At 39.7% G+C, this 12,845-nt stretch overlaps 3 protein-coding genes across 5 annotated transcripts; 1 reads left to right on the top strand and 2 right to left on the bottom strand.

Annotated features, from left to right (window-relative positions):
- Positions 1–53: 53 nt before the first annotated feature.
- LOC136773971 (kelch-like protein 5) lies at positions 54–3,355 on the bottom strand. The gene is made up of 9 exons (XM_066727995.1): positions 2,923–3,355; positions 2,685–2,846; positions 2,291–2,604; positions 2,114–2,209; positions 1,845–2,034; positions 1,553–1,777; positions 1,329–1,491; positions 862–1,246; positions 54–787 (listed from the first exon to the last, which is right to left on the bottom strand). The coding sequence occupies exons 1-9, from the start codon at positions 3,143–3,145 to the stop codon at positions 716–718; spliced, it is 1,830 nt and encodes a 609-aa protein (XP_066584092.1). The 5' UTR covers positions 3,146–3,355; the 3' UTR covers positions 54–715.
- A 381-nt stretch (positions 3,356–3,736) lies between these two features.
- On the bottom strand, positions 3,737–7,426 carry LOC136773969 (mucolipin-3-like). 3 transcript variants are annotated; one of them, XM_066727991.1, is made up of 4 exons: positions 7,267–7,426; positions 6,929–7,192; positions 5,882–6,167; positions 3,737–5,772 (listed from the first exon to the last, which is right to left on the bottom strand). In XM_066727991.1, exons 2-4 carry the CDS (start codon positions 7,069–7,071, stop codon positions 4,339–4,341), a joined length of 1,863 nt encoding a protein of 620 aa, XP_066584088.1. In that variant the 5' UTR covers positions 7,072–7,192; positions 7,267–7,426; the 3' UTR covers positions 3,737–4,338. The 3 variants fall into 3 exon arrangements, with proteins under 3 accessions (XP_066584088.1, XP_066584087.1, XP_066584089.1); XM_066727990.1 differs by having other exon boundaries at positions 6,929–7,426; XM_066727992.1 differs by lacking the exons at positions 6,929–7,192; positions 7,267–7,426 and adding an exon at positions 6,292–6,849.
- A 914-nt stretch (positions 7,427–8,340) lies between these two features.
- Ktl (BTB/POZ domain-containing protein Ktl) lies at positions 8,341–12,617 on the top strand. The gene has a single exon (XM_066726739.1). The coding sequence runs from the start codon at positions 8,363–8,365 to the stop codon at positions 9,110–9,112; it is 750 nt and encodes a 249-aa protein (XP_066582836.1). The 5' UTR covers positions 8,341–8,362; the 3' UTR covers positions 9,113–12,617.
- The last annotated feature ends 228 nt before the right edge of the window (positions 12,618–12,845 follow it).

The following is a 12,845-nucleotide window of genomic DNA, read 5'->3' as shown; positions in this document are numbered from 1 at the left end:
TAAACAGGATTCATATAAATAATATAATTTTTATAATACTCGTGGATATTCTAAAAAAAATACAGTATGTACATTAAGGTGGTAAAAAAAAATCACCTGTTTTCAATAGATCAGATATGTTAAAAAGAAATTTCTTTTTTTATTTAACATTTTTTGGAAGTCGTTATATGGGGCATATTCACATTTCAGACATCTTAGAACTAAAGTAGCGCTATGTAAAGGACGTGACATAATTGGTCAAATTGATTGAATTGACCAGTCATGATACATCATTACCTTAGCGCTAACATATTTGAATTTGGTGCTGGTATCATTATTAACATTAAAAATTTAGTATTAAAATAAATATCAATAAAATAAGACTTTCTAAAAAATGGTAATCGCAGATTAAATTCTTAATGTTAAAGATGATTGCGATATCAATTAATGGTTTTCAAAAATTTTGAAATTTGAGAGTACGAATTATATTATTGTGGCCAACTAAAGATACCGGCTTTTATTATCCTTTAATATAAAGAAATATTGGTAAAAAATAATCAAAGGAAGATTTTTTTAATCTTAAAAATAGATTTGGCATCATATAACGGCTTCCGAAAAATCTGAAGGAATAAAGAGAACATGCTTTTTAAAACACTTCTGACCAAACAGAAACAGGAATATTTTTTTTTTTAGAACCATCCCAACGCATATATTCTTATACTACATATTGAATTTCCTATGTATTAGTAGCGGTTAAATTTTTCACAACTACGCATGGTCCAGCACGGCCAGCTTTGAGTTGACAGAGCTAAAATAATATAAAATTTTTTATAAATAACAGAAGACAACTATTAAAGAAAATTACATTACTTATTTACTCACTGGTTCCCATTGATTGAGATGTGGGTCGTAAGCTTCTACGAGTGTAAGATATTGGTGTCCATCGTATCCTCCGACTGCTATAAGTCGGTCTCCTAATACGCATACTCCAACGGCATCCCGGGCAACGCTCATAGGGGCTATGCTAGTCCACGTATCAGTTTTGGGATCGTATCTTTCGACATTTTTGAATCTACAAGCGTAAGGGTTGGTTGCTGGTGCATCGTGGCCCCCTACAGCATATAAACACCCATTCACGACTCCCACACCAACTCCTCCGCGTCTCTTACACATTGGTGCACAATGCGTCCATGTGTTACGGTGAGGATCGTAACATTCCACCGAATTCAAGCAAGAACTAATATCTCTTCCCCCCACAGCATAAAGCCTAAATGATTTTTAGGTTTGATTAAATGTAGATAATTTGTTATAATATAGATATTATGAAAGAATATATCAATTAATTGTACTTGTCGTTTAATACAGCTACACCGACGGTAGATCTTTGCATGGACATTGATGCGATTAAACTCCATTGACGAGTAGTTGGATCCCATCTTTCTACTGTAGGAAGAAAACTCCAGCTATCGTGACCTCCAACTGCGTATAATGGTCCACCCAATACAGCGACTCCTACACAATTAATTTTTATATTACTATTTTTTTAAACATATATTGAATTATGTCGAACTACCTAATCCATGCCGGTGAACATTCATTCCTGGAAGTGTGCTCCACGTTAGTGTAGAAAAGTCAAAGCATTCAACGGTATTCAGAGTTTTCAGTCCATCTCTACCTCCAGCAACAATTAGTTTTTTATCAACGACAGCTGCACCGAATTGTAAACGTTTGCCGCTCATCAAAGCTAACGTTTTCCATGAATTATCCCGCAAAGAAAATGCATCTATTGAGGTAGCTCCTAAAATAATTATTTGTTAAATTTTGATGAAACAAAAATGGAAGAAACAAAATAGAATTCAATGTACCTTTATTAGCATCCATACCACCCACAGACAGCAATTGTCCAACTGTAGCTTTTCTCGGTTTTGTTCGCCCAGACTGTAGTAGAGGTCGACGTTCTGGCAGTAAATGATATTTCATTGCTTCCATTACTAATTCTTGTGCGACTTTTTGCTCTTTGAATAATTCATTGTTTTCTATATTATCCGCTATAAACTATTTTTAGAGATTCGTAAGTTTTAGTTTTATGCCTGACAATATTATTAAAACTCATTAAACTTGATGGCAGACTTACCGCAGGGGGAAGTAGTGGCAGTTTAACAAGACTTAATAATCTGCTTGCATCTTTTTTTCGATTATCTAGATCATACTCAAGCCAAGTAGTAAGAGCCTGTACGCAAGCAAAAATAAAGAATTGTTATATATTTCTGACTACTTTTAAATGATATCCCAAATAATTAATATACGTTACATGAAAAATAACTTCTTCAGAAGGAACATTTAAATCTTCGGATTCTAATAAATTTGCTACCTCATTGGCAGAGAGGAGCAAAAATTCTTGATTTTTTGTGACTTCCATGAAATTCTTTGTAGTGTAAGCATGAGCATGTTCAAAGAGATCCGGACAACCTTGAGTATCAGCAAACATTCTTATACCAAGACAATTGCTCGGATGAAGTTGTTTCCTTAAGAATTGACAACAAGCTTTGACAACAGGACTTAATTGTAATAAACAGGCAGTTGCTAAAAGAGTTTCTATACTGTCTTCACGTAATTCTATACATCCTATAACAAGATAAGTTTTAAAATAATATATATTATTTATTCCCACAAAGCAATGATTCTACAAATATTGTTAATTTTACCAGTATAGCAATAGCGAACTAAAGCCCACAAAGCATCTCCATCTACATCCTTAAGTTCTACTTCATTCTGTCCAGACTCCCGCAAGGAGCTTGTAAACATTGCTGCAAAATACTCAGAGCCTGCACTAAGTACTAAACGATGTGCAGGAAAGCGCCTGCTTCCTAGAAAAGAAAGAGTATAATACTTTTTCTTACCATCTATAGAACTTTTAAAAGAATAATTCACTGATAAATATACCTGCAATTAATGTAATATCAGTCAATTGTTTCTTATTTAAATATTCTTCCATAGCTTTCAAATTATTTTCAGCATGATTTGGCACCCTGAAGTATTCATCTTGTGAAATGCTCGATGTCATACTTGAAATACTGTGTTCACTGGCGGAGGCATCTTTTTCGCACAAAGAAGATTCCTGATCGCCTTTGTTCGCTCCTGTCAAACGGTGCCCCTCTTTCGACATGTTAGCTAATGCACCTGTCTTATTCTCTCTTGAACTCGAAAAATAATCTGTAGGCTTTCTTCTTGAATCACAAGGCACTGTTTTGTACAATATCTCTTGTTTTAGTTATTCAACATTTAATTAACGGGTTACATTTCTAATGTTTGACTTCTTTCAGCAGACATCTCAAGCGAAAGATTGTGTTTTGCTTCATTTGACTGGGCAGTGACAGTTGGCCTCTGGTAAACTCTGGTTAGATAGGGTAGGGTAGGTAGCTGTGCGTCGTGTGCATGCATTCTACATATAGGTATATATACAGTAAGCTTGTATTCAATCGCGGTCAATGACTTCTTTGAAAAATGTGATCTTGGATGTTCATAGCATATTTATCGGTATCTTTGTGGATCTTTACTCACACACTCACATTACGTTTTAAATAATATAAACAGAATGTTATAAAACATTTAAAATTGCAAAATTACTTTAACAATTAACAAGTTAATTTGTGTCATCAATTATTTAAGGTTTATATCAATGATACGGGAGAAGGGGGATGGAAATTCGAAATAAGATTCAAACGTTTTTAAAAAACAATAGGTATATTATATTCTGATACTTTTTCTTTTATAACTTTGGCAAGCTATACATTTAAATTTTTACATATACATATCTATTGACTACTATTTTGTTTTTATACATTTACAGAACGTTTAAAAAGAGATAGCTCACAGAGTTATATGTTAAAAACATATGTATTATAAATAATTAATATAACATAACGATTTGGTTAAGCATATTAATATTAAGACTACATTTCTTTAGAAGTAATCAATATCCATAATTCCTTAATACTTGTACGTAAATTCTTAAAAATTGATTTTAAATGCAAAATTAGCACCACTACTAGCAAATCACAAATTTATGGCATAAAAATCAACACAGTTTTTTTCTTTATAAAATCATAGAGGAAGATTTGAGATGTTTTGCTTTTAATGAAAATTTTGTTTGTTAGTTTAAAACCATAACAATAAGGTTATTTGAACACATGTTGCTCCTTTTGAGTCAAACCTATTTCTTGTTTTATCAAAATAAACGATAAGCGCTGCTCATGCGAGTATTGATCGACATTGGAGGACTTATTGTCTCTCTGTTATTTACAATACGATAATAAGAAAGGAGAAAGAAAAAGAAAAACATTTAATTAAAAGCGAATCTCAAATTTTGCTAGAGTCGGCATTCGATCCTGAAAAAGAGCCGTAAAATGGCTTGTTTCGACAGCAGCAAAATTTATGTAAAAGCTCGGTTAAATCGCCCCCCTCCGAGTCTTGTTTGTAAACGCCGCTAGAAGCTTCGTCAGTGCAGGAAGCTATAAAGCTCAGCAAATCATTCTTGGGAAATCCGTCGCGATAATAAGTTTTGATCGTATCGTACGCATCCATTATCACAGATATGAATAAACTTAACACGACATATATGTAGAGGGATATAAAGGTGTATAAATATATTCTGGAGTACCACCATAGCACTGGCGACTTGAAAGACGTTATTGTGAATGTAGCGAACATATCATCGCCGTTGATTAAAGCGAAGAGACATTCGGATGTAGTGGCGAGGGATCTGAATTTTATGTGATAAGGGCCTAATATTAGCCAGCCGCAAAACGTAAATCCTGCATAAATTAGAATAGCGCATAAAAGAAATCTAGCCACTTTAGGCGCGGCTTTCTTTAAAGTTAAAATAACTACATTGTAAGTTTTAAAAAAGCCCAGGTATCTCAATACACCAAACCAAACTAACAAATTACCAGTACCTAGAAATATGCTGCATATACTCCAATGGTCATTGCCAAAGTATTTGCGTTCAATCTGCTCCTTTATTATGGAGCCTACGATTATCAAGATATCGTTTATGATTATCATGACGTACCACAAGTTGAGGAACTCGAGTTTGCCATCGAAACTGAGATTCTTGCCATACATGTTCTTGAAGAATTTAACAGTTTCGAATTTAAGTAATTGAGCTCTGACAATAGCACGAGAGCAGAGACCGAAGGAAATGGTGCAAATCAGTATTACTAATAAATTGAGTATTGTTCTCAGAGCGGAGTCTATTTTATTATCCGTGACGTAGCGAGTGTCTCCTCTGCACTGGAGCCTCCTTGGTATCGCATCCAGAGAGAGCAACATTTGCCCATCGTAGTCACTGTTATCAAAGTCTATTCTGATATCGAATTGATAGCAATCTGGCGGCGTCATAGGGCCGGCTGCTCTTAAATTTACCGTTTTAATGGAGAATTTCAAATGAGCCTTGAAAAAAGCGTCGAAGTCCACAATTATCCCCTTATCGGACAATAATTTTCTTGACGACTTGAATCCTCGATAGTACACGTCTTGAGTGATATTTATGCACTTTTCTATAATTTCTTTGTCGAAAACGTAGCTCTCGTTAAAGCCGAAAATGGTGCCTTGCTTATATTGATACATGCAAAGCAAAACCGGTCCCACAGAATTGTCCTCGGCTATATACGAGTACGAGCCTATAGCATCGCTCAGATTGTGGTAACCATCTAAAGCATAGTCTATCGTTTCGTAAAACTCCGGTTTCCTGTATAATGCCATTGGACCCGAGGCTGGCGGATACAATGGGACCTAGAATAGAATTTATGTTTGGTATCAATTATCAGATAGTGTTACAGATAATACGTTCTCCATCATTCATACTTGTATATACATGCATGTCACTTTAAAGTTTACTCACCTCTTGCGTGGCATCCCAGCCTCGTAGAAAGAGATGAGAGAAAGATACGCGATTGTCCCAAGTATAATTAACGTGCATATAATTGTTGTGCGCAAATAAACAGAGTTGGACGGTGACCAAAACTATTTTGATCACTTGTACGGCAAATTTATAGGGGAATCTTCGTTTCGCTTGCCATTTTTCTATTGGATTCATAAAAAAAAATCTTAGCTTCCTTCGCATTCTCTCCTCCATGTGCGTCGAGTTGGTTGATGCGGTAGATTCATTTGGGAATGATCGTTGCTCCCTGTAAGCCAAATTTTCATTGTTAAATATCTTATGTAGCTACAAGTCATTCTTTGTTGATCGAGAAAGCATGTATCGGTGATCAAACTAATAATTATGAATGTGTGCAAAAATGGTTCAATTGCCTTTTAAACATTGTCTCGTTTTATCGAAACCAAGCATCAAGTAGCTTTACATTTGTAACGTCAACGCTCAAACCGATAGGATAGGTGTACCTGGGGTTGACTAAGCGCAGCAGGCGACTAAGCTGTTTTCACGAAAGATACTAGTATAGCTATACGAGGTACCAGCGAGACAAAGAATAATCTAGGTAGAAACTTTTTAATTTTTTTTCGAATGGCTTTTTTTGTTGACCTTGCCGCCCCTTTTTGATACATTATTTTCGTAATATTGTACTACTTATGTAGTATACAGTATCAAGGTTATGATTTTGCGCAGCGATTATTCACGAATATTTTCTCTGCACAAATTATTCATACATTTGCGCGTTATATTTACAACTGTAACCTTAGATCAGTAATAAAGAGCTACTGCAGTATATGTATACCAATATCGCGCAGCGTTATTGGTGAGTAGTATATTTTGAAAAACTGATAATCCCAAAAGCTCTTTCAATAATGTTTTTATAGGCACTATAAGAGCCGTCAGAATGTGATTGGATGAAAGTGTAACAAAGGATGGAATCTGAATGGTTTAGGGATAACAACGACGTTAAAAAGAAAGTTTTATTAGATATTAGGGATTTTAGCATTTAAGATCGACCTTGGTTGGTTATCAATGTGGAGTAGTCGATCATCGCTCACGTCATCCTCTCCACTATCGGGACCATTGCTCCACGAGTGATTGGTATTACCACCTTCCTCATCGTGCTGGAAATTTATCCTCTTCTCCGCCATGTTTTTCATAGATCTCTCAATTGGAGAATGACGAGAAATGCAAGGAGCGGAGCAAAAAGAACTCACGGCATGCGTAGCTGTCCTACTTTTCCGGCGACGATGGAAAGGTGAAATTGTTGCATGCGTCAAGCTACACAGCATATAACATTAGGCGATACACACAATCTATAAGAAAATTCGATCTTTTTTCTAATCTCTACTTGCATCGTCGTAAGATTCGAACACGTGTCAGCCGCGATAGATCTAATTGTAATGATTCACAGTAAATGACACTAGACATGATATCTAGTCAACATCGCAATACAACAATAATACTTCCATGACTGATTACTACCGACCGAGGCATCGTTCAACATGGACACTATCAAACACTCGACTAGATTAACATTCCCCAGAATCCCCACCAATCCCCACAATCTCCAGCCCCAGCCTGTATACAAGAACAGAGTTGCGATCACCGCAAAGGCGGCCACTGGCCAGCATTGCTCTGCATAAGCGCGCGTGCGTCGTGTCTCTCAAGCTTGAAGAAGTGCTCTTTTTTCACCACACAAACTTGGCGTTTTCTGCTTTACCGACCGATGCTAAAAAATTTCAAAAAAGGGAAAAACACGCGGGCTTTTTTAATTTCAATGTGATATTCGTTAATTTAACGAAACGTTGTTCATCCAAGCCTAGTATACAGCTGTTGTTATCCGCACACTGACAAATGGAGAGGAAGGGGGCGAAAGCTAATGGGTAAGAGATTAAGCAAAAAAACTGTGAAAACTCACGATAGATTGGATATAAAAGTTGAGATTATTTTGAGGGAAAATGTGTTTATGATTACAGTTCGCAAATGTAGAAGAGTCGCTCGGATAGAAACGCCATCTGAGCGGGGTGTCAGGTGGGATAAGAACTAGGATTGCGTGCATTTACTATTGCTATATATAAAGTAGTCGATGGCGCAGTCTCTGAGAGCGCCAGTTTGCTCGGTCCTCGTCGGCTACGTTCCCCTCCGGAGGGTAGATCGTTCCGTGCATCGCTGTTGGCATCACCGCTGAATTTCTAGGTCGGTGACCCTCGCGGTACACACCGTTTTTCTCAGCATCGATTTCTCATCCGATTCTACGGACGCCTCGAGGCCGCCATTAAGTGTCATTGGGAATTGTGATCTCGAGCCGGAAGGAAGATAAGGATAACCGCAGTTAGGATCAGCGCAGTTACACACGCGGGAAGAGGAGGACAAAGGTGCGCGCGGAGAAAGAAGGCAGGCGAGCATATAGGGGGAGGAGGGAGGGAGGGAGGGACGGTTCCCGGAAGTATGGTGGACGAGTCGGAGCAGCAAGAGGAAGTGCCGAGCGTGGTGGAATTGAACGTGGGCGGTGTCTTCTACACGACGGCCTTAACGACGCTGACCAGGGAGAGCGAGTCCCACCTGGCCTCCTTGTTTACCGGCCAGTCCCACGTCGAGAAGGACGCCAAGGGCAAGTACTTTCTGGACCGTGACGGCGTCCTCTTCCGCTATGTACTGGACTTTCTGCGGAATCAGGCGCTGGTGCTGCCGGAGGGCTTCCGGGAGCGGGAGAGGCTCCGGCAGGAAGCCAATTTTTACGGACTGCCGGGATTGGAACGTGCCATTTTGGAGAACACCGAATCGAGCCAGGGCGGCACATCGGCTTCCTCGGAGAGACGCACCGCTGGCTACATCACCGTTGGCTACAGGGGAAGCTTCCAGTTCGGCAGGGAAGGACTGGCCGACGTGAAATTCCGGAAGATCTCGCGAATCCTCGTGTGCGGCCGCGTGGCCATCTGTCGGGACGTTTTTGGCAGCACGCTCAACGAGAGCCGGGATCCCGATCACGGACTGACAGATCGGTACACCTCCCGCTTCTTCCTCAAGCACAATTTCATCGAGCAAGCCTTCGACATGCTCCAGGAGCAGGGATTCAAGCTCGTCGGGAGTTGCGGATCCGGCACGGCCGGCGGCAACGCGGAACAGCTCAAGCCTGGCATAGATCTCGAGGAGAACCGCTGGAACCACTACAACGAGTTCGTATTTGTTCGGGAATAGAGCGCGTAAGAGCCGCCCCCGCCCGCCCGTACGCGCGAATTTCGCACCATCCTCCTCCAAATCGACCGCTGCAATTATACGAATCCTCGACTTCCTCTATATATTAAACTGTAGCTCGTATGCACAAATCCATGCGCGAAAAAATCTCCACGTCTGCTGCTCGATGACGATGGTCCTCGCCATCCCACGTTTGCCGAGTGAGAAGGATAAATCGACCGATGTATGGCTCGTCAGTTGACTCTTAAAAGCCGCTTCTCGCGTTTCACTGGGTATACGCAAGACCCTTGCAGTCTTCCGCTCGCTGACAAGCTCGACTATACACACACACACACACACACACACACACACGCGCGCGCACGCACACATACATATATATATAGAGAGAGAGAGAGAGAGAAGCGCACGTGGGAAGAGGCAAGATTCCCTCTTTTCTCTCTTGCAGTAACGTCGAGCCCAACGAGGAACCGCGCGCGTTCAGCACTGGATTCAAAGCGATTTTTCCATATATACGTGGGCCACTTTCCTCTTTCTGGAACGTAATTTCCCAATAAGTTTTCTTCGTGGACCAGAAAATACACTGCAGTCTACTTTCTCCCGATTGAGCTCTTTAAGTTTCTTATACACACACATACATACACATCTATATGTATATGTATATCACATCGACGGATATTGTTCGTCGCTGACAATTGTTTCTCGCTCGTTAATTCGATTAAAAGCTGACGTTAATAAGACAACCAAAATGTTCTCTCACCAAATACATAAATTGTATTGTGGCTGCTGGACAGCTGATGATTAACGCGCATTCCGTTTACCGGTTTCTCTTATAATAGCGATAAAGTGACAATCGACATATATACTGTAATTCTCAGATGAAACCTTCTGATATAATTTAAAAGGAGACAAATGCTATGATTTAGCTCTAATCGATTCTCGTGCGGCTGCTGCATGGTATTGTTCGCGTTTAATTTAGCCGTAACGTTAATTCATAGATTGAATATATACAATTGATTGTCGTATATATTTAGGTAAATTATATATAGTACATAAACACACCATGTTCCATTGCGTCGTGCTGACAATTCGAGCGAGACGCCAGAAATTTCTGTGATTTGAAACATTGAGTTTACTATATTTTTTATATATATACATTTCTTGCTTCACCCACTGTTATCGTCTCATCAACATTATTATTCTTATTATTGTTGTATACACACACAGTGCTAAATCGACAATGAGATAAAAACTGTTTTAAGCGATAAAATATAGGATATAAGGGCCGTTTTGGTCGCGTTCGATGCGTTTGTTTGGTCATACGTTCCTTTACGTCCTTTACGACAACACACACACACACACACACACAAGCGGCCTGACTAATTTCTGCCGACAATGTGATTCATCATTTGAATGCCGCATTAAATTTTGCGTTATTTGCTACTGCCGAGAGGAATTCTTCCAATTCAATGTGGGAGGAAACTTGATTAACCAATTCTAACGGAGTAATCTAGGTATGGCGTCCGAAATAATGGAAGCGAATGTACCAAGGTGAATATTACAGGAAATCGTGATAAATTGAACAGCCCCGGAAGGCTCGGTTATTTGTTTCATGTACCTGTATATATATATATGGAATAAATTTTGCCGTAAATACACGTATGCTTCGTATAAAACATGTATATCAGGAACGTTCGAAAGACGGATATACATATAAACATAATAGATATATAAATAAGTAGCAAGGGTGTACCGCGCGCGACAAGGAGGGAAACTTGGAGAGCTTTTACATGGATTTTCAATCTTCTTCAATGATAATTACCTGGAGGTGAGAGAGAGAAATTTTCTGGACGGAGGAGCGAGTACGCCCTTGATAACTTGATATACATCAATAATTTCACGGTTCATCACTGACACTTACTACACGAGGTGTCGATGGCACATTGCCGTTCGAACGATGAAATAATACGGGTCTTTGAATTTCGATGAAGTATAGTGATATGTACAACGCCCTCAGATATTATACATACACACGTACATAAATTATATTATATACATAATATACAATACATAGCTTATAGTATAAATAATTAAGTTTCATCATATATATATATATATATATATAAAAGGTGACGAACAGTCGTCGTTAAAGTAATCATTATTATAGAATACCATATCGCACTACTATTTTCTTCCATGTGCTAATAATTTCGAGCGTACCCTCAAAGCTGCTCCGCGACACTCGATTGTTTCCTCGTGCCTAATAATTGCGCCTCGCGAAAATACCCTCGACACGAGGCAAATAATTACGCGCGAGAGGCCGAGAGGTTTGCCAGAAGGAAGGAGCGGGGAAATTTGGTCGAACTGGCACGCGCACGAACCTGTAGTGTTTCATCATCTTTCGTATATGGTTCCTTGGTATTGGGGGGGGGGGGGGGGGGGGGCTTTTTTGGCAAATTGCTATAATACGTCTAGTTTGAAAATTCTTGGTCAAAACGCGACTGTGACTTTTTTGCTCGATTAAACGGGTGAGTGCGAAGCGTGGATTTTATCCAGAAGGAAAACTGAATTTTCTTTTCCTCAATCATGCGGAAATGAGCGATAGGAGCGAGACTTATTTCGCGTCTTTCGCATGCTCCCGAATTGCTCGTGAAAATCGAACCGTGAGACTGCGCGTGCGTTCGCGAGGCTTTCGCGATTTTCCGGAGGCGTTTTACGAGAATTCTTATAGCTATCGTTGCCAGGTGAAAAGATATGCGAGAGACTAGTCGTTTATTCTCCGGCGCTCCGTGTTGTTAGAAACGCGTTCGATCGTTGACGAGAAAAGGTGTGAGAAAGAAATCGGAGCTTCATTTTGAGGGACGCTGGAAGTTGGCGCGAGAACAATTGAAATAACAAAAGGTACGATCGAAGAACAATTATGGGGCCCAAAACGAGAGACTATTAATATTGTTCAGCCGGTTGAGTTCGAGTAGCGTGCCTCGCTATTCGTTAATTCTATCCCTCTCTATATTTTTGTCTTTCTGTATTATATTAATTAGGACGAAATTAAGGCGCGAGCGTACGTGTCATCGCGGAGACTAGCGAGCGACGACTCCGCCACACGTAGATCAGGCTGTATCTTTGTAGATTTTAGAAGTGGTATGTATATACTACACGAGCTCGTTCACTTGGCGTAAGGGAGTACCGCGAGTTTAGTTGGACCAACCCAAAAGTTTCCCTCAACCTTTATTTTTCCATCAGGGCGCGCGGCTATCGAGCCTCCGAAATTGCCTGCCACTGGTTCAACTCCCCCCCCCCCCCCCGCCCTCTCCTCCTCCTCCTCCTCACATTTTCCACCCTTTTCCATCCGTCATTTTCCTAGTCGACTCCAACCCTCGGCGGACTCCTCTATTTTTTGCGCGTAGTACGGTCTTAGGTGGCCTGTGTAACACGATCCTACACTGTGACGACATTAAAAATTATGTATATATGCAAAATCGAGAAGAGAAAAATAAAGAGATATATGATACGTGGGTAAAACGACTTATCCCGTTCCTACTCCCATCTGCATGCATGGTGTTATCTTCCTTCCCTTCACAAATTACTATTACTCTCTTTGTAAATTCTTTTATCGATATTTGTAAAAGCTTATATGGCTATTTTTTATCGATTTTCCTACCAATTTCTATTTAGCATAGCACGAAATTGTGTAACGCGTGATTGACTGATCGTTCTCGATCAGTTATTTCGATTTCAG

This window comes from Prorops nasuta, unplaced genomic scaffold (genome assembly GCF_024137725.1).
Source record: "Prorops nasuta isolate Cenicafe-Biocafe unplaced genomic scaffold, Cenicafe_Pnas_1.2 PNAS00005, whole genome shotgun sequence".
Classification (NCBI taxonomy): Eukaryota; Metazoa; Arthropoda; class Insecta; order Hymenoptera; family Bethylidae; genus Prorops; species Prorops nasuta.
The sequence above is the reverse complement of the archived record's forward strand: the minus strand, read 5'-3'. Positions and strand labels throughout refer to the sequence as shown.

Bases quoted from the DNA above. Each gene is read 5' to 3' on its own strand.
- LOC136773971 (XM_066727995.1), bottom strand. From the start codon at position 3,145: ATGTCGAAAGAGGGGCACCGTTTGACAGGAGCGAACAAAGGCGATCAG. The intron at 2,847-2,922 runs GTATATTTATCA...TTTCTTTTCTAG, and splicing joins TGATATTACATTAATTGCAG to GAAGCAGGCGCTTTCCTGCA. The intron at 2,605-2,684 runs GTAAAATTAACA...ATCTTGTTATAG, and splicing joins AGTTCGCTATTGCTATACTG to GATGTATAGAATTACGTGAA.
- LOC136773969 (XM_066727990.1), bottom strand. From the start codon at position 7,203: ATGCTGTGTAGCTTGACGCATGCAACAATTTCACCTTTCCATCGTCGC. The intron at 6,168-6,928 runs GTCGATCTTAAA...TTTGGCTTACAG, and splicing joins CACATTGATAACCAACCAAG to GGAGCAACGATCATTCCCAA. The intron at 5,773-5,881 runs GTGAGTAAACTT...ATTCTATTCTAG, and splicing joins GCTGGGATGCCACGCAAGAG to GTCCCATTGTATCCGCCAGC.
- Ktl (XM_066726739.1), top strand. From the start codon at position 8,363: ATGGTGGACGAGTCGGAGCAGCAAGAGGAAGTGCCGAGCGTGGTGGAA.